We start from the raw sequence: 21,650 nt of genomic DNA, 5'->3' as shown, positions 1-21,650 counted from the left end.
CGGATGAAATGGTAGAGACAGGCACAATTACATTTAGACAGGCTCATAGACAGGAAAGTTTTTGGAGAGATATGGACCAAATGCAGGCAAATGCAATAAGAACCGGAAAGACCCTTAGCAGGCATCAATGAGTTAGGTCAAATGGCATATTCTGTATTATTTAAGTCACTCAGCCTCTTTCAAGGCTATAAGCATTAAAACAGTCCAAGAGTTTGAAAATTAAGTTTGTTCTTTATTAACTGCTCAACCATATTTCGTGCAATGTTAACTCAATCTGGCTTGTGCCCACAGAAAACACATTATCACATTGTTATCTATGGAAGCCTGCAAGACAGCATCCTCACTAAAGCTCAGAAGATTGCAAAGTCCAACAGAAATGCAAGTTATTATTTTTCTTGCAATTGAATTCTGCTCATGAAGTGGATAAAGAGATTGAAAAACATCCCATCAGCTGGAACTCCATGTAAGACCCTTACAGACAGATTTTGATTTGTTTACGAAAGGTATTCCAAGCCAAAGCAAAAAATTAAAAGACATCTATAGCTTTGTTAACTATGGGTCAGGTACTAAAAACTGGAACACAGTTAATATTGTGCTTTTATTTAAGAAGGGCCACAAGGACAAGTCAGGGAACTACGGGCCAGTGAGGCCAGTGAGCAACAGTGCTCTGTCTAGATGAGCTCAATGGTGGGGATAAACTAGGCCATTCCACTACCTTTTGTAGGGTTCTCCATACAAGGGCACTTTCCACAGCTGGCCCCGATGCAACTAGCCAATATACTCTCCACTACACACCTATAAAAATTTGTCAAAGTTATAGGTGACATGTCAAATCTTCACAAACTTCTAAGAAAGTAGAGGTGCTGCCATGCTTTCTTTCTAATGGCACATACATGCTGGGCCCAGTACAGATAATTAGAGATGGGAAAGTTACTACAGGGGACTAAGAGACAGGATCTATCTGCATTTGGAAAGCAAGTACTGATTATACTTTTACTTTACTGTCACCAAAAAATTGATGCATACAATCATCACAGCAATACTTGATTCTGTGCTTCGTGCTCCCTGGAGTACAAAGCAAAGTAAATATAATTTTAAAAATTTAAATTATAAATCATAATTAGAAAATAGAAAAGGGAAAGTAAGGTAGTGCAAGTCAGGTCCGGATATTTGGAAGGTATGGCCCAGATCCGGGTCAGGATTAGGGATAATCAGCATGGTTTTGTGTGTGGGAATTCTTTGAAGAGATGACATGCAGGATTAACGAGGACAGGGTAGTAGACATAGTCTACATGGACCTTGAAATGAGCTGCCGGGGCATGTGCTAGAGGCAGCTACAATTGAAATACTTAAAAAGGCCAAGGGACATACACAGAGAGGTTTAGAGACACAGTCATAGAGTCATCGAAAAGTACAGCACAGAAGCAGGCCCTTTGGTCCATCTAGTCCATGCCAAACCATCTAAATGGCCTATTCCCATCAACCTGCACTGAAACCATAGCCCTACATACCCTTAACATCCATGTATCTATCCAAATTTCTCTGAAACTTTGAAATTGAGCTTGTATGTATCAGTTGTGCTGACAGCTTGCTCTGCATTGACCCCAAGTGAAAAAGTTTCCACTCATGTTCCCCTTACACTTTTCATCTTTCACCCTTAATCAAAGGCCTCTAGTTGTAATCCCACCCAACCTCAGTGGAAAAAGCCTACTTGCATTTACTCTATCTGTACCTCTCATAATTTTGTATACCTCTATCTCCCCTCAATCTTCTACATTCCAAGGAATAAAGTCCTAACATATTCAATCTTTCCTTACAACTCAGGTCCTCCAGTCCCAGCAACATCCTTAAAAACATTCTCAGTACTCTTGCAACCTATTTACATCTTTCCTGTAGTTAAGTGACCAAAACAATACTCCAAACTTGGCCTCTCCAATGTGTTATGCAATTTAACATAACATCCCATCTTCTGTACTCAATACTTTGTTTTATGAAGGCAAATGTGCCAAAAGCTCTCTTTATGAAACTATATACCTGTATACCACTTGCAATGAATTATGGACGTGTATTACAAAATCCCTTTGTTCTACAGCACTCCTAAGTGCTATACCATTCACTGTACAAGACCTACCCTGGTTGGCCCTACCGAAGTGCAACACCTTGCACTTTTCTGCATTAAATTCCATTTGCTACTTTTCAGCATGTTTTTCTAGCTCATCCAGATCCCGCTGCAAGCTCTGACTGTTTTGCTCCCTATCCACTACACCCCCATCTTGGTGTCATCGTAAATTTGTTATCCAGTTAACCACATTATCATCCAGATCATTGATATAGATGACAAAGAACAATGGACCGAGCACCGATCCCTGCAGCACTCCACTAGTTACAGGCCTCCAGTCAGAGAGGCAACCATCTACTAGCACTCACTGGCTTTTCCTGCAAAGCCAGTGTCTAATCCAATATACTACGTACCTCATCATGAACATCAAGCGGATGAACCTTCTTGACCAACCTCCCATGCAGGACCTTGTCAAATACCTTGCTAAAGTCCATGTAGACAACATCCACTGCCTTGCCTTCATCAACTTTCCTCATAACTTCCTCAAATTGGTTAGAAATGACTTACCATGCATAAAGTCATGTTGACTCAGACTAATCAGTCCCTGTCTATCCAAATACTTTGCAATAACTCTCCGACTATTGATGTCAAGCTCACTGGCCTATAATTTCTGGTTTATTTTTAGAGCCTTTCTTAAACAGTGGAACAAAATTAGCAATCCTTCGTTACCTCACCTGTCTAGAATACTCAATATTGGGAGAACTCCCAATACTCAATCTACAGCCTTGCGGTCACCGCAGTCGTTGCAGCTCACTGTGCCATTGTAGAACATCCCTCAACCTAAAGAGTGGAATCGGTCTGTGTGCATCGATCTTCACTATAAACCTAAGCAATGCAGGTGGAAAGAAAAGTCCTACAGTGATGGAGATGGCGTGAAACGACAGGATGGTAGATGACGCTGGAAGTTGCAGTCTCAACTCTGCATGTGGGCGGCTCAGACTCTGCATGGGTGGCCTGACTGCTGACCTGAGGCAACAGCAGCATTCGGCAGCCCTCTGAGTGACCAAGCAGCCTCTTCAGGGATAGCACCACTTGCTCCAAATGGAGATGGCCCTAGAAAAGGTGGTCCAAAAAAAGCTTGCCTCACCACTGCCTGGTTGGTTCACCACGGCCAACAGGCATCTCACTCAAGTGGTAAGAAAATGGAAAAATAAAACAAAGAAGTCAACACATCTCAAAATTGCATGCTGGAACGTACACTCATTGCAGGACTCTACAGAAGGTGACCGACCCCAAAGACGCTTAGCACTTGTGGCATGATAACTAGCTTGGCTGGACATTGACGTCACTGCTATAAGCGAAGTATGTTTTGCAGATCAAGGATCTTTGATAGAGCATAGTGCAAGCTACACTCTCTTCTGTTCAGGCAGAAGCAGCAACGAGAACAGACTCTCAGGGGTGGGCTTCATGATCAAAAACACCATCGTCAAAAAGCTTCAAAGCCTACCAGTCGTACATAAGTACTCGGTCTACTTATGTCCCTGTGACTCAAGATGCAAGACAACCAATTTGTCACCCCTGTAAACATCTATGCCCCCACTGTGCCAGCAGACCCTGCATTTCTTACGCTCCATAAGTAATTCATTTGTTCCTACCTGCTATACACCTTTATTTCTTTACCAGCACCTCAATATCTCTTGAAAGCCAAGGTTCCCTAAACCTGTTGTTGGCCATACAAAAAAATAGTCTACAATTTGTGGATTTCATGAATCAAGGACAGGGGAAGCAGACAAACCGATTGTCTTTGTTCCCCCTGCCCCCATTTTGTGGACTCTGAACTGATTCTTGCTCTGGGTAATCTAATGAGAGCAATTGAATGTGGACACAAGGAGCTTCAGGTAATGGTCTGGTAAACCTGAGACCATTCTCAGATGAGTAGCTACTTATTATGTAAAATGACCGACCTATCAAAGAAGCTATCTGTAATCTCAGTAAAACTATGCTGGGTTGCCTCATTTAACTGGTTTGGACCAGTCAGAGTTGAAAGACACAATAACACAAGGCTGGGGTGGCTAGACCCATGAAACAATGTTGTTTGTAGCTCTGGACTAGAACCAGTAACAAGGTGGCCCAGGTAGGTCAGGTGACCTTGAGACAATGGGATGGAGATTCACCACTTCAACTGATGAGGAACAATATAAAAATCAGGAGCTCCAAATACACAGGGGCAATATCTCTCCAGCAACTAAAGACCAACCATCACCAATAAGGAGGGCCTCATGGACACGTGGCGATGAGAACCACGAGGAACACCTGGCCAGTGTAGACTCCTTTCCCAGGTACTGCCTTTTCTCTTCATTGACTGTTCATGGTGGGTCAGGGATTCTAGTGGGGTGTACACAGGTAGTTAATTTGTGAACCCATGTGCTTTTTAGTTGAGAAATAAAAGTTACTTATTGGTAAATGCAGATTCTCTGTGCCTCAGTTATTACAAAGGGTGACTCCCATAACAGAATTGGCGTCCCTGTTGGGGGATCAAGGGTAAATCTCTTCATTCAGCAGGAGACTCGAGTCAGACTACGTGGGTAAGGTAGAGAGAGATCTGGGGCTGTGTAGTTAACGGTTACTGACCCAGGATGTTAACAATGTTAAGTTAACAAATTTCATAACACATACTGGTGATAATAAACCTGATTCTGATGAAGAGTTCAGGAAATACTGCACATCCGAAGGACTTGTATTGTTTTAATTGGAGGGCATAGCTCCAGAAATACGTGTTGGGGAAGTGGGCGCAATATGAGGAGTTAGTCGGTCACTCTGGCTGTGAAGGGAAAACTGCTAGGGGAAACCCTTTGGAAAATCGCCCAAGGGAAGCTATTGGGCAGGAAGTTTAAACAATTACAAAATCCAGTAGCAGTTGTCTATTTAATTGAGGATTTGATAGAATTACGACAGAATGCCAAGGCAGAATGGCATTCATTAGATACGGAAAACAAATGTTGGCATAAAGCAAAAGGTGAGTGAGAGAGGTTAGGAGAACACAAATGGCTCCAAAAGGAGATAGAGACCTTTAGAGAAAGGGTTACTGATTTACAGGGTCAGAGAGGTATGGATTTGATTCATATGAACCAGTTCCAGTTGAAGTCTGATAAATTACTAAAGAAGTAAATAAGAGGAAGCAGCCAAAGTAGTGAAGGATGAAGTGGAAGGATTAAGGAAACAGTGCAGCGATTTAAAGACAGCTGTGAATGTGATTCAGAAATCAGCAAAGAAAGAGTAACACTGGGATCATGCAAAGTGTTTAAAACAGATTCAAAAGCTACAGGACCAAGTTGCTGCACAGCAAGGAATAATATGTGCTTTTGGATCTGAAAAAGGGGAGGAAGGTGAATATGGAGATATTGATTGGCATGATTTAGTAGATGAAGCTACTAGATATGGATACGATAATTACAGAGCACCATTTCCTGAGGAACTCCCACCGACACCCTACCACAGGAGCCGGTGCTACCTAGTTACTTATCAGAGAGGGTGGAACCAGGGGGAGGAAATCAAAATCAGAATATAACATACACCACACCACTCAGGGTACAGCAGCTTAGAGATATTTCCAAGGATATTGGGACATATGTGCTCGGAGACTATCCTCGTGAGCTTTTCCAAGCAACTAGTCATCAGAGAGTAATACATGACCTAGATGACTCCAAGGAAAGGAAATTAAATATAATGTGTTTTCATCCAAATATACACTCAGCTTTGCCAGATATACAATGACATGGTAGGGGAACAAGTGAGGAATTAAAGAACACAGTATTGACTGTCATAGGTGTTAACAGAGGGGACAGACTGTGCAGATGCACTAGCCAAATGTTACCAGAGGAGAGGGGAACATCCCACTGCATTTGCATCCCATTTATGGATGATGCTCCAAGGGGTTTATGGAACAGCATCAGATCAGGACCATTTAGGACCAGACACCTCAAGTAGGCAGTTGAGGACACTGGTATCTCACTGCAGCGATGAATCTAAAAAGTCACTGGGAATGTTGGATCCTTCTGACCCTACACATACTGAGGAAAATGAGTAGAGCTTGGGAAAAGGAGATACAAAGACCAACTAAGCCCTCAAATGGGAAGGTGATGTTTATTAAAAGTCAGACAACTGCCTGGAGAAATGAGGGCAGAGGACCCACCCCGAGAGCCTCCCTGCCACGCTATCAAGGGACAAGGAAGGTCAGAGGAAATGAAACAGGGAGAACTGAAAGTGGAGTAAATTAATACTATAACTGTGGTCAAGAGTCAGGAGCTCCAAATACACAGGGGCGATAACTCTCCAGCAACTAGAGATCAACCATCGCCGACAAGGAGGACCTCACAGACACGTGGGGATCAGGACCTTGAGGAACACCTGGCCAGTGTAGACTCCTTTCCCAGGTAATACCGTTTCTCTTCATTGACAGTTCAAGGAGGGTCAGGGCTTCTAGTGGGGTGCATACAGGTAGCTAATTTGTGAATCCATGTGCCTTTTAGTTGAGACAATACAAGTTACTTATTGGTAAATATAGATTTTCTGTGCCTTACTTATTACAACAGGTGATTCCTATAACACTGCTACATTTACATTGTATTCTGACAGGCACATATAAGCCTTGTAATCTCAAAATTTTACTTTTGAAGGCCTTCCACTTACCAAATACACCTTTGTCAATCCACACTTGCCATAACCTTTCTGATACCGTCAGACTTGGACTTTTATCAATTTAGAATCAAAACCCAAGGACCAGACCTTTTTTTTCCATATTTACTTTGAAACTAATAATATTATGATCACTAGATGTAAAGTGTTCCCCCACACAAACTTCTGCCACCTGCCCTGTATCATTCCCCCATAGTATATCAGGTATTGTACATTCCCTCATTGAGATTTCTATGTACTGATTAAGGAAACTTTCCTGAACACATTTTACAAAGTCTTTCCTATCTAGTTCTTTTACAGTATGGGAATCCCAGTCAAGCTGTGGAAAGTTAAGATTCACCTACAATATCAATCTTATTTTTCTTGCAACACTCTCTACAAATTTATTCCTTTAAATTCCGCAGACTGTTGGGTAATCTGTAGTATAGCACCATTAATGTGGTCATACCTTTCCTATTCCTCTGTTCCACCTGTAATACCTCACCAGACAAATTCCGCAATCTGTCGTGAGCGCTGCCATGACAATTTCACTGATTGATTAGTACCGCCACCCCCTCCTCTTTTAATCCCTCTCACTCTGTTGCATCTAAAACAATGAAACTCAGAATATTGAGTTGCCAGTCCTGCCCCTCCTGCAATCAAGTCTCACTAATGGCTACAATATTGTAATTTCAGGTGTTGATCCATGCCCTGAACTCATCTGCCTTTCCTATGATTCTTCTTGCATTGAAATATATGCAGCTCAGAATATTAGTTGCACCATGTTCAACCTTTTGATTCCTATCTTTGTTTGAGGTCTCTTCAGCACAGGCCCCATATTCCTTGGTGGAGTCCAATGATCCAAAAATTTCAAGCCCTGCCTCCTATACCAACTCCAGTTTTTATCCGAACGTTTCTCCACTTTAATAAATGCAACTCTGCTGATGCCTCTTTAATTCATATGTTTTGGTTTTGCCCTAAAATTGAAAAGTTTTGGCGGGAAGTATTCCTTACCTTCTCACAACTTTTTAGGGTCCAATTTGACCTACATCCCCTTACTGCCTTGTTTGGTATTATTGCAAATGAAGATATAACTTTAAATACTCCTAACCTACAGGTTTTAGTTTTTACCTCTCTTTTAGCAAGGACAGCAATCTGGCTTAAATGGAAGGAGTCTACCCCTCCTACACATCTTCAATGGCTGTGTGATATTATGTCTTATTTAAATTTAGTGAAGATCAGCTGCTCAGTCTTAAATTCAAAACAATCTTTTTATGATATCTGGGGACCTTTCCTAAATTACTTTTCCAATTTATAAAGTTTAACAGTGCACAGACTTTTATGTATATTTCTATCTTCTCTTCTTAAGCGAATATGTTTTTTTCTAATTATCCATTATCATCCATCAGCTTTTTTCTTTGGTAGTTGGTAAGGGGTTGACTTTTTTTAATATAAAAAATTTCTTTTGTGATGTATGACCTATATTTAAATTTTTGATTACAGAGTGGTATACCTTTATGTGATATACTATAACATTTTGATCAATTTTATTACAATATATGAATGTACACAATTTATGTTGAGATGTATCTATGTGTTGCACTCTGTAAATCTTGTTTTTTCTTCTGAATAAAAATACTGTAAAGACCAACTCCATGGCCACGTGTTAAATTGTACAATCTTCCTATGTCTGGCCTCACAAGCACATGGCGTGGGTAGCAATCTTGAGGTGACAACCCTGGAGGTCCTGGTCCTTTAATTTGGCACCTAACTCCCTGAACTCACTTTGCAGAACCTTGTCACTCTGTCTACCTATATCATTGGTACCTGCATGGACCACAACCTCTGGCTGCTCACCCTCCCAATTAAGAATGCTGAGGACTCTGTCTGAGATGTCCTGGACCCTGGCACCTGGGAAGCAAAATATCATCTGGGAATCCCGTTCTTGTCCACAGAACCTACTTTCCGTTCCTCAAACAAATGAATCCCCTATCCCCACAGCTCACCTCTTCTCCCCCTTTCCTCTGAGTCACAGAGTCACACACAGGAGCACCATGACTTTCGTCAGATAGGACACCCCCTCCCCACAACAGTATCCAAAGTGGTCTATCTGTTGTTGAGGGGGATGGCCACAAGGGTACTCTGCATTGGTTGTTTAACTCCTTTCTCCTTCATGACTGTCACCCATTTTCTTGTGTCCTGTACCTTGGGTGGAACTACCTCTCTGTATGTCCTATCTATCACCCACTTAGCCTCCCAAATGATCCAGGGTTCATCCAATTCTTGCTCCAACTCCTTAACACAGAATGTTAGAAGCTGCAGCTGGATGCACTTCTCGCAAGTATAGTCATCAAGGGACACTGGAGGTCTCTCTGCTTTCCCACATCCCGCAAGAGGAGCATTCAACTATCATGCCTGGCATCCCTACTGTTCTAACTGTACAAATATAAAAAAGGAAGAACAAGAAATAAACTGCATGAAAAAAAGCTTTTCACTTTCTCTGACTGAAGCCTCTCCTCACTGAAGTCTAGAAGAGCTAGCGCCTCAAAATCCTCACTGTCCATTCTGCTTGCCTCTGCCTTATTTTAATTTGTTCTTGCAAATCAATCCCAATTGCTGATTGGCCGCTGCTCAGAACACCAAACTGCTGCAAGTCGATGCCTTATGTATTCATTCTGCAAATCTGAGTGAGCTATGTCTTCTCACACTTCAGATCTCCAACTGGCTGCTGCTCAAAACAGAGATATGAGCCTAATGCAGGCAAATGGATCTGCTGTAGCTTAGATGAGCATCATGGTCAGTTTGTAGACCAAAGGGGCTGTTTCTTTGCTGTACAACACTGCAAATCTAAATTAATGCCTTACTCCGTTACAGGAAGGAGGCAGGAGAATAGGGTTGAGAGGGATAATAAATCAGCCATGATGGATGGCAGAGCAAACTCGATGGACCGAATGGCCTAATTATGCTCCTATGATTTATGATCTTATGGACACCTCCAGCAGCTTCTTTTCCTTCAGTACAGAGCAGCATTTACTGTGTCTTTCACAGTCTATGGTCATTGCTGATATAACACAATCAGATCAGTATTGTCTCTAGACTTTGTGAACATAATGGTACCATTAAATCTTTACAAAATACTAAAATGCAATACATTGTGTTTGCATCCTTTATCACGACATTTTTCCTACTAGTGATAAACATGAAATTAATTTTTGTTCACCGTAGTGTTCTTAAGAATATCCACACCATTCACATCATGGAAATTACACATCATGCAATTACATTTTACTCAGATCCAAGGATGAGGGTGGTCAGGTTTGGACACCTACCTCTAGCTTCGCATCTAAATCTGCGTCCGAAGCTACCAGATGCTCATCTTCTTTCTTTCCCGTTGCTTTGATGAGCGCCTGCTTTGTCTTCCAGTACTTCTTCTGCATCTGACTCACCACCGACTTGTCATTCTCGAGAACATACCGGTTAAACATCTCCCCGGAATGCCTGGTGAAAATAACAGCCAAAGTCCTCACTAAATGACAAACTAAGTAAAAACACATGTTGGCCCCAAGATATCCCTCTGCGCCCTACTTCATTTTCACACTCTCTGGACAGCTGCACAACAAACTAACTCTGAAGTCATCACTATCTAAATTATCACTCTATCTCTGCATTTATATATGTATTATACTTGCTGGACACTTGTCCAGCTGCAGTCTTCCAACCAGTGTCTGGAAAAATCAGCTGTCACTTATCTATTTGATACAGTTCCCCAAACAGATTAATTCAGGGATTTCAATTTAAAACTATTTAGGTTCCTCACCATCTGCAGGAAATCCTTTCGAACTGAGATGGAGAGGAATTTATTAGCCAGAGGGTGATGAATCTGTGGAATTCATTGCTGCAGATGGCTGTGGAGGCCATATCATTAGGTATATTTAAAGCCAAGATTGATAGGTTCTTGATTAGTAAGGGTTTCAAGGGTTACAGGGAAAAGGCAGGAGAATGGATTTGACAGAGATAATGAATCTGCCTTGATGGAACTGCGGAGAAGACTCCATGGGCCAAATGGCCTAATTCTGCTCCTGTATCTTGTGGTTTGATGGACATGCATTTAAGCTGAGAGGGAGAAAGTTTAAAGGTAATGTGCAGGCCAAGTTTTTTTAAGACAGAGAAAAGTAGTTACCAGGGTAGTAATGGAAGCAGATTTGATATTGGCGTTAAGCGGCAGTTAGATAGACACGTTCAATATGTGGGGAATGGAGAGATATGGGTCATGTACAGTCAAAAGTGATTGAGTTTAATTCGCCATCATGTTTGTCACAGACATGGTGGGCTGAAGGGCCTGTTCATTGAATCCTCAACACTGCCTCTGATCTCCTCAGACCCTCCAGCTTCAATTCAAATTGGGGTAAGGAAATCCTTTCTGGTTACTACTCTCCTCCTCCCTCAGTTAATGAATCAACACTCCACCATGTTGAGCTCCACTGAAGGACACAAGGACACAGAATGTGCTTAGAGTGGGGAGGGGGGAGCTTTATCATTTATTCAAGAATCTCTAAGCAGTAACACTACAGGCTGGGCAAGCCAAGTCCTGAAGGGAACTGAGATTATTGTAGATAGGAGTATGAACATGAGCAGAAAATGTACTTGAACTTGTATTCATCTATCCCTGAAATGCTGTGCTTTTCAACATTGACATAAATGGCTACTGCTATATCCTTGTGGAGATAGTACTTAGTCACAACAAGAATTGTAGGGTGGTTATAGGATCATACAGTTATACAACAAGGAAACAGGCCCTTCGGCCCAACTGGACCATGCTGACCAAGATTCCCATCTAAGTTCATCCATTTGCCCATGTTTGGCCCATATCCCTTTAAACCTTTCCTATTCACGCACATGCCAAAGTACCTTTAAATGTTGTTCATGTACCCACCTCTAGCACTTCCTCTGGCAGTTCGTTTCACATAACTAACCATCCTCTGTATGAAAAAGTTGCCCCTCAGATTACTACTAAATCTCTCCCCTCTCATCTTAAACCTATACCCTCTGGTTCTTGATTCCACAACCCTGGGAAAAAGGCTGGACTTTCACCGTATTTCAGCCCTTTATTTATTTACTAAGTTTGATTTACAGCACAGTAACAGGCCCTTCTGGCCCAACGAGCTCACGCTGCCCAATGACACCCATTAACCTACTAACCCATACATCTCTGGAATGTGGGAGGAAACTGGAGCACCTGCGAAAATCTCACACGGTCACGGGAAGAACGTACAAACTCCTTACGGAGAGTGGCAGGAATTGAATCTGAGTTGCTGGTGCTGGAAAGTGTTATGTTAACTGCAATGTTCTGTGCCACCCAAATTGTATACCCTTCTGTAAGATCCCCCCCCTCATTCTCCTATGCCACAATGAGGAAAAAGTCCCAATCTGCTCAATCTTTCTCCATAACTCAGTCCTTGAAGTCCCAGCTTTCTAAACTCCCTGCACATTCTTCTCTGCACTCTTTCCCAGCATGAATGCACAATGATAAGATTCAGGTCCATTCATCTTCCCTACCTCCACTAGGTAGCTGTGAGGGGGACAGTAAGAAGAAGCCAAGCCTACTCAGCCATTCTCACCCAAGTGTTCGCATTTTTGTAGATAGGAGTATGAACATTAGCATGAGTATTAGCATGATATTGGGTACACCCAAGTGTTAGCGAGCTTTGGATGCAATTACTTATAAGGAATAGAAAGTAAATCTGCCCTTGCAACGCAATTTCAAATTGGAACATAGCATTGTCACGGCTAGCCAACACGATTGCATACACTGGGCCCCCCCCCCCCCATGTTATTCCTGTTGCACTGATGGAAACTTACCCTGAATGACGATCCATGTTTGGTGTTTCTGTTTTGAGCAACCTGAACAGAGTATCAACAAAGATGCAAGGTTCAGGATTTTCAATTTTAATGAAGTAGTTTCAAAGTAACTTTATTATCAAAGTACATATATATCATCATACACTACCTGAGATTCATTTTCTTACAGACATTCACAATAGAACAAAGAAATACAAGTCAGTAAAAAAAAAGAGACTGACAAATAACTAATGTTCAAAAGAAGACAAATTGTGCAAATATTTAAAAAATAATAAATAAGTAAGTAAATACTACTGAGAGCACGAGTTGTAGAGTCCTTGAAAGTGAGTCCATTGGTCATGGAATCAGGTCAATGTTGCGATGAGTGAAGTTATCCATGCTGGTTCAGGAGCAATAATTTACTTATCCAGTTCCTTTCATACCTGCATGCTGCCCCAAACTAAGTCACAGTTAAGTACTTCATGTGAAGCATGATTGCTATCTTGCACAGGGAGGATAAATAATTTGTCACTAGGATTTTAGTACAACCACGTACAAAGTTTCTAAGAAGTGGACAATATCAATAAGAAATTATCTATCAACACGAGAAAGCATGCAGATGCTAGAAATCCAAAAGAACACACACAAAACGCTGGAGGAACTCAGCAGGTCAGGTAGCATCTATGGAAATGAACAGACAGTCAACGTTTTGGGCCAAGACCCTTCTTTAGGACTGAGAAGGAAAGGGGAATTTGCCAGAATGAAAAGATGGGGGGAGCAAAAAGAGGCTAGCTGGAAAGTGATTGGTGAAGCTAGGTGGGTGAGAAAGGTCAAGGGCTGGAGAAGGAGGAATCTGATAAGACAGGAGAGTGAATCATAGGAGAAAGGAAAAGTGGAGGGAACCCAGGGAGAAGTAATAGGCAGATGAGAAGATGTAAGAAGTCAGAGTGGGGAATAGAGGAGAGACAATCTTGATTAAGTGCTCAAGATAATAAATGAATCCATGACATTCTAAACTCATAGGCAAGAGTCTCGATTCTGAACTGAGAGACAACTGAGCCAAAGCTGAATGAAAACATAGCAAAGTACAGGCCCTTCAGCCCACAATGTTGTACCAAACTTTTAAGATCAATCTAACTCTTCCCTTCCACATAGTAATCCATTTTTCTTTCATCCATGTGCCCATCTAACTTTCTTAAATATCCCTAAGATATCTGCCTCTACTATCCTCCCTGGCAGCACTAACCTTGCATCTACCAACCTCTGTGTAAAAAAACTTAGCTCTGACATTCCCCCCCCCCCCCCCCCCGTATTTTCCTCCAAACACCTTAAAATTATGCCCCTCATATTAGCTGTTTCAGCTCTGGGGAAAAAAGTCTCTGGCTGTCCACTTGATCTATGGCTCTTATCATCTTGTACACTGCTTTCAAATCAACTCTCATTCTCTTTCACTCCAAAGACAAAAGCCTAGCTCACTCAACCTCGTGTCATAAGACATGCTCTCCCATCCAGGCAGTGTCCTGGTAAATCTCCTCTGCACCCTCTCTAAAGCTTCCACATCCTTCCTATAATGAGGCACTAAAACTGAACACAATATTCCAAGTGTGGTCTAACCAGGGTTTTATAGAGCTTCAACATAACCTCACAGTTCTTGAACTCAATACCTAACTAATGAAGGCCAACATATCACATGCCTTCTTAACCACCCTATTAACTTGTTTGGCAGCATTGAGGGTTCTGTGGATGTGGACCCAAGATCCTTCTGCTCCATCACACTGCTAAGAATTCTGTTATTAACCCCGTACTCTGCTTCCAAGTTTGACCTTCCAAAGTGAATCATTTAACACTTTTCTCAATTGAACTCCATCTACTACTTAACCCATCAATGTCCCATTGTAACCTACAACAACTTTTTACACTATCCACAGCTCCACCAACCTTCATGTCATCTGCAAACTTACTAATCCACCCTTTCAATTCCTCATCCAAATCATTTATTAAAAAAACAGCATGGGTCCCAGAACAGATCGCTGAGGAACACCAATGGGCATCGACCTCTAAGTAAAATACTCATCACCATCTGCCTTCTGTGGATAAGCCAATGCTGAATCCACTCAGCCATGTTTCCCTGGACCCTGCCCCCCTTGGCTTTCTGAATGAGCCTACTGTGGGAAATGCCTTACTAAAATCCATATACACATGAGCTGCCCTACCTTCATCAATTTGTTTTGTTATTTCCTCAAAAAATTCAATCAGGCTTGTGCAGCACATCCTGCCAATCTCAGAGCCATACTGACTACCCCTAATCAGTCTATGCTTCTCCAAATGCTCATAAGACCCGTCTCTACGAACCTTCTCCCTTAATCACTGAAATAAGATTTACTGGACTATAATTCCCAGGATTATCCCTACTCCCTTTTGGAACAAAGGAATAGCATTTGCCACACTCCAATCATGTGGTACAACTACCGTAGCCAGTGAGGACACAAAGATCGTTGCCAACAGCACAGGAAATCTTCCCTCACTTCCTGTAGTAACTGATGTATTTTTTGTAGATTGAAAAGTCTAGATTTGGACAAGCTCATCATCCTCCTTCAGAGGTTTCCATTATCCCCTTTGGCCCTGGTGTCTTATCAATCCTAATGTTTTTCAAAAGTTCCAGCGCATTCTTTTTCTTAATGTCAGCATGTTCCAGCATATCAGCCTGTTTTACACCGTTCTCACAAATGTCAAGGTCCATCTCACTGCAAAATACGGAAGCAAAGTATTTATTAAGGACCTGCCCTATCTCCTCATCTCTGTTCTAAATGGACATACTGATATTTTGAGGCTGTACCCTCTGTTCTTAGACTCCCCCACTATAAGAAATATCCTCTCCATGTCCACTCTGCCCGAAGTGGTATACTTGTTATTGAGGGGAATGGCCACAGGGGTACTCTGCACTGTCTGCATATTCCCTTTCCCTCTCCTGACAGTCACCCAATGACTGAACTTAGGTGTGACTGCCTCACTGTAGCTCCTATCTTTCAACACTTCATTCTGCCTATTACCTCTCCCCGGGGCCTCTCCTCCTTCCCTTACTCCTATGGTCTACTCCCCTCTCTTATCAGATTCCTCCTTCTTCAGCCCTTTACCCTTTCCACCAATCACCTCCCAGCCTCTCACTTCACGTCCTCCTCCATCTTTCAGCTTGTACTCCTTCCTCACCCCACCACCTTCTTATTCTGGCTTCTTCCCCCTTCCTTTCCAGTCCTGATGAAGGGACTTGACTGTTTATTCCTTTCCATAGATGCTGCCTGACCTGTTGAGTTCCTCCAGCATTTTGTGTGCATTGTTCTGGATTTCCAGCATCTGCAGAATCTCTTCTGATTAAAACAATGGATAAATGGTTTCACATTTTAGGTGTGATTTTTTTTCTCTCGCTCAAGGATATGAGCCCCACCTAAACATTTTTTTTGAAAAATGTTGACTGACCTGCTTGAAGACCGTTCTTCTATCTGACACACCAGACAATATTTAAGTAGCTGGAAGACAGCTGATAACATTATTTAAACTTGTTGATTTATGGCTATTTTAATTCACAACAGTTTACAACACCATCGAATTTGAAAGTGCTTACTAAAGAAGGTCAATCAGATTTCAAGGGTAATAGAAACGAAAGGCTGTGGTCAGAGTGAAAACCACATTAACTCTAAGCATTCCTGCTCACAACCTCAAAGTGCGCATCATACTTGCACAGTGACAGACCTGTTCCAACTGGTTCTGTACACCAGTGTTATACAGCAACAGACCCCATCTCCAACAGCAGTGTACCCCAGTGTTAAAGAGTGATCGACTTGTCCCCACCAGTTCTGTACATGAGTGTTACACAGACTCACTCCACCAGTTCTGTATGAATGTTACAGAGAGACTCACTCCACCAGTTCTGTACACCAGTGTTATACAGTAACAGACCCATCCCCACCAGCAGTACACCCCGGTGTTATAGAGACTCACTTCATCAGTTCTGTATGCTATTGTTACACAGAGGGAGACTCACTCCACCAGTACTATACCACAATGTTATATAGTGATTGACCAGGCCTCAGTACCCAGTTTTATAGAGCCAAAGATCCACTTCCACCAGTACTATGCCCCAGTGTTATACAAGAACAGACCCGTCCCCACCAGCACTGTACCCCAGTGTTATACAGTGACAGACTCATCCCCACCAGTAGTACACCCCGGTATTATAGAGACTCACTTCATCAATTCTGTATGCTATTGTTACACAGAGGGAGACTCACTCCACCAGTACTATACCACAATGTTATATAGTGATTGACCAGGCCTCAGTACCCAGTTTTATAGAGCCAAAGATCCACTTCCACCAGTACTATGCCCCAGTGTTTTACAGGAACAGACTCATCCCCACCAGTACTGTACCTTGGTGTTATACAATGACAGACCCATCCCCACCACTGTATTCACCTCCATGCTAAACAATCTCTTATCTGTATCCACTATTATTGTATCCCGATGTTGTAAAGTGACAGACCTGTCCCCACCAGGACCATATACCTGTGCTATCCAGTACAGACCTGTAACTACATGGATTCCACCTTGTATGACACAATAACAAATTAGTATCCCAAGTTATACAATGACAGATCTAAATCATTCACAAGAACACAACAAAATAGAACAGTAGACCACCACGCCCCTCGTCTGCCCCACTATTCAATAGAACAGTAGACCACCACGCCCCTCGTCTGCCCCACTATTCAATATCACCATAACTGATCTATGTTGGCCTCTGTGAGTTTCCCAACTTTACAAAAAACTTATCTACTTCTACCTTAAATACATTTAATGATCTAGTTCCACCACCAACATTGGGAACAGAGAATTTCAGAGATTTACCACCCTCTGACAGAAGAACTTTTATGCAACTCAGTTTCAAATGAATGTCCCCTTATTTTCCAATTATGTCTCCTTGTTTAAGAAAACACCTGAACATCTGAGAAGGCTCCATGGTGTTATATATTCAAATAAAGGACAACTCTCATCTGCCTGATCTTGAAGGAATACGATCCCAAACTGTTTATAGTTGCTCTTGACTGGATAATTCTCTCATTCCAGGAATTAGCTTGGTGAAATTCCTTTGGGCCTCCAATACCATTATAACTAATTTTAGAGAAATGGACCAAAACTATGGTATTCCTCGTGTCACCTGACCAACACCTTGCAAAATTGTAACAAATCCTCCAACCCCTTTGCCATTAAGGCCAACATAGTGACTCCCTTAACTATTTCTTAGAAAAAGTTATCAGGTAGGTTTGACATTCCCTGGAATACATAGATCCCAAGGAACCTCACACATTTACAGTATCTACTTACATAATAATAGGCCTTTTGATTCCTTGCATTAACTTTGGTTTGTACAATGACTGATTACACACTAATGTTACACATGCCTTACCTGGATTCACCAGCAATGCACTGGGGTTCTTCAAATCACTAACCACTGTTCATAAGGATACATGCCATATAAACCTCCAAGGCCTCTCAAGACCTTGCACAGAAGTTGGGTTGATGGACAGCTGAAAACAGAGCGTGAGGAAAAACATGTTACCTTTTGACAAAATACTCTTGACATTCCTCAGAAATCTACCAGGACCTTCAAATTTTATCATACTTAGATTCAGATTTAGATTACATGCACAACAAAAAATACAGTAAAATGTGTTGTTTGCATTACCAACACATCTAGGGATAAGACCAAAAGACTACAAGGCATAAGCTATTCGGCCCATCGGGTCTGCTCTGCCATTCCATCATAGCTGATTTATTATCCTTCTCAACTCCATTCACCTCCACGTAACCTTCTGATGAGAATAAGCAGGGAGGGAGGGACATAGGTTAATTAACCACAGCCACTAGATGTTATGGTTCACAGACTCCAAGGTTCTAAGGGTACACATGAGGCTATGTAATGTGACTGATGCTGTGGTAAGCATTGTTGCCCACCAGTTGTCATACAGAATCATACAACACAGGAAAATGCTCCTCAGCCCACCATATCTATGCTGACCATCAAATACTCATCTATACAAATCCCATTTACCACCACTTGACTGGTCCACAAGACCCTTACTAATCAAGAATTATCAACCTTCCCTGAAAGTGCTGTGGGCAGCCCGCAAGTGTGGCAACACATTCTGGCACCACCGTAGCATGGCCACAATGCTCAGCCAAACAACGCAGAACACAACAAGCAACAAAACAACAAAAGCAAAACTAGTTAGTTAGTCAGTTAGCTCTCTCTCTCTCTCTCACTCACACTCACTCCTCCAACTCCAGGACAGGCCTCCAGCCCTCCATTCTTCAGAATTCAGCCATTGGGCTTCAGGACTTCTGATTAAACTTCCACTCTGATCTTCTGTATCAACCCCTGGACTAGCTGATGATGGGATCCCGAGCTTCAGGCACATCAACTGGTGGCCTTGTCCTCATATCCGCTACTCTGGACTTTGTGTAAGGAGCAGAGGCCTACACTGTGGATGTCCTTCATCACCCATCAACATCTCTGGAGTTTTCAGCACAGAGTAGAGGCCTAACCTATAACTCCTCAACATCACTGTCCCTAAACCATAATCTGACACCTCTCGGTCCCCAAACCATCTCTATAAACTTAAAAAGCAACTAAGTCCAAGCCACAATCTCCAATCTCGACGGAAACCACAACTTGAGATTACCTTAAGTAAGTTGCAAGCATCATTAACTGTCAAATATGTGACAGCTTGCATGGTGGTGCACAGTTATCTCTCAATTATGTGGACTAAGACACTGCCCAACCAACAACTGAGCCATATAATCATGACTTGCATTTTTGCACTATTGTTTACCTTGGGATATTTTATAGTGTCAAGCTGTTCTGGTGTAGCAAGTACAACAGCCAGTGCTCAAAAATTAAAATTTACTTGACCCCAAGTGACCTTCAGACTTAGATTCTTGGTAAAATCTTGAAAAAATGCTTAAGGTATCAAGATAAAGAAAAGATCCTGAAGACGGCTGCCCAATGTGCCAGAAAGAGAAATGAGCCATTGATGATAGTAGGGAAAGCAGTTCTTTTCTATCCTGATATAAGTTATGACCTTTTGAAGAGAAAGAAGGAATTTAATCCAGCGAGAAAAGTTTTATGGGAAAAGGGTTATAAATTTATATTGCGCCACCCGGCAACACATAATTTTTTTGGATGACGGGAAAAGAAGATTTTTTACTGATCATCGGGATGCAGAGGAGTTTGCACAAGAACTTCCAAATATTCACTAGGCACAGTAAAGATTTAAAAGTGAAACAGATTAAAGATGAAGATGGGGACAGTGAAGTGAGTTGATGGATATTCAGGACAGAAGAATATTTAAATATACTTTTAATTATATGATACAGGGGGAGAAAGGTAAAAATTTGAGAAATATTAATCAAGAGTAGTGATATTATTTTTTCTTCTCTTATATATACTTTTTTCATGTTACGGGGGAGCTGGGGGAACTTCGGATCGATTGCTACGGAATTCACATGTGTAATCATGGCGTTTGCCATGACCCGCACAACGGAGGGGGGTAAGGTTGTGTTTTTTTTCATTCACAACGTTAGCAGGGGGGTTTTTTGTTATTTTTTTCTTTATAATCTATTTTTCTTTTATCTTTCTTTCTTTGCCTGGATGATCGGAGGGGAGACACATAGCAACATGGAGAATTTTAAAATAATTCCCCAAGGTACTATGAGAGTTGAAATATTATGTATTATTATAGACTGGAGTAACCCCGTTAAAAATAATGACTAATTTACTGAATTTTTTAAGTTTTAATGTTAATGGGCTTAATGGACCAGTGAAAAGAAAAAGAATTTTAACATACATTAAGAAAATGAAAATAGATATAGCTTTTATACAAGAAACACTTTTAACAGAGATAGAACATCAGAAATTAAAGAGAGATTGGGTCGGAAATGTTATTGCAGCTTCATTTAATTCAAAAGCGAGGGGAGTTGCAATTTTGGTTAACAAAACTTTACCAATTAAAATACAAAATGTATTAATTGATTCTGCGGAAAGATAAGTAATCATACATTGTCAAATCTTTTCAGAACTATGGACTCTTATGAATATTTATGCACCAAATGAAAACGATGTAAAATTTATACGATGCTTTTTTGAATTTGGCTGACGCACACGATAAAATATTAATAGGTGGAGACTTTAACTTTTGTCTAGACACAGTTTTAGATAGGTCAACAAAGGCTGTTACAAAACCAAAAGTAGCAAAATTAACTTTATCATTGATGAAAGATTTAAATTTGATTGTTATATGGAGAAGAATTAACCCAAGAGAAAGAGATTATTCATTTTATTCAAATAGACATAAAACTTATTCAAGGATAGATTTTTTTCTACTATCAGCGAATATTCAAGACAGTGAAAAATATGGAATATAAAGCAAGAATATTGTCAGATCATTCCCCCTTGATAATGACAATGATAATGATGGATAAGGAGGAATCAATTTACAGATGGAGATTTAATTCAATATTATTAAAATGTCAAGATTTTTGTGATTTTATGAAAAAACAGATTGTTTTTTTTGATACAAACTCACATTCAGTTGATGATAAATTTATATTATGGGAAGCGATGAAGGCATATTTGAGAGGCCAGATAATAAGTTATACTTCTAAAATTAAGAAGGAATATATGGTAGAAATAGATCAATTGGAAAAAGATTACAAAATTAGAAAAAGAATCTCAAAGATATAAGACAGAAGAAAAACAAAGACAACTTGTTAATAAGAAGCTACAATGCACTTCAGACATACCGAACAGAAAAAGCAATTATGAGAACTAAACAGAGATATTATGAACTAGGTGAAAGATCACACAAGATTCTTGCTTGGCAGTTAAAAACAGACCAGGCTTCCAAAACAATAAATGCAATTAGAACAAGTGTAAATAAAATTATTTATAAACCTTTAGAAATCAATGGAACTTTAAAAATGTTTTATTCTGAACTGTATCAATCAGAATCACAAAATGATATTG

The 21,650-nt window shown here is 41.0% G+C and overlaps 1 protein-coding gene across 3 annotated transcripts in view; it reads right to left on the bottom strand.

The window, feature by feature from the left end:
• Nucleotides 1-21,650, bottom strand: part of LOC140728155 (islet cell autoantigen 1-like protein) — a 137,917-nt gene that overhangs the window by 103,981 nt on the left and 12,286 nt on the right. For 2 of the 3 annotated variants that reach the window (XM_073046410.1, XM_073046411.1), the window contains exons 2-4: nt 18,033-18,153; nt 12,593-12,634; nt 10,063-10,231 (exon numbers count right to left, since the gene is read on the bottom strand). In XM_073046410.1, coding sequence (XP_072902511.1) covers nt 10,063-10,231; nt 12,593-12,609 — 186 coding nt within the window. In that variant the 5' untranslated portion in view covers nt 12,610-12,634; nt 18,033-18,153. The remainder of the gene's footprint in view (nt 1-10,062; nt 10,232-12,592; nt 12,635-18,032; nt 18,154-21,650) is intronic. The other variant, XM_073046412.1, reaches the window with a different exon arrangement.

This window comes from Hemitrygon akajei, chromosome 5 (assembly GCF_048418815.1).
Source record: "Hemitrygon akajei chromosome 5, sHemAka1.3, whole genome shotgun sequence".
NCBI lineage: Eukaryota > Metazoa > Chordata > Chondrichthyes > Myliobatiformes > Dasyatidae > Hemitrygon > Hemitrygon akajei.
Note: the sequence above shows the minus strand (reverse complement) of the source record. Positions and strands in the feature narration are given on the sequence as shown.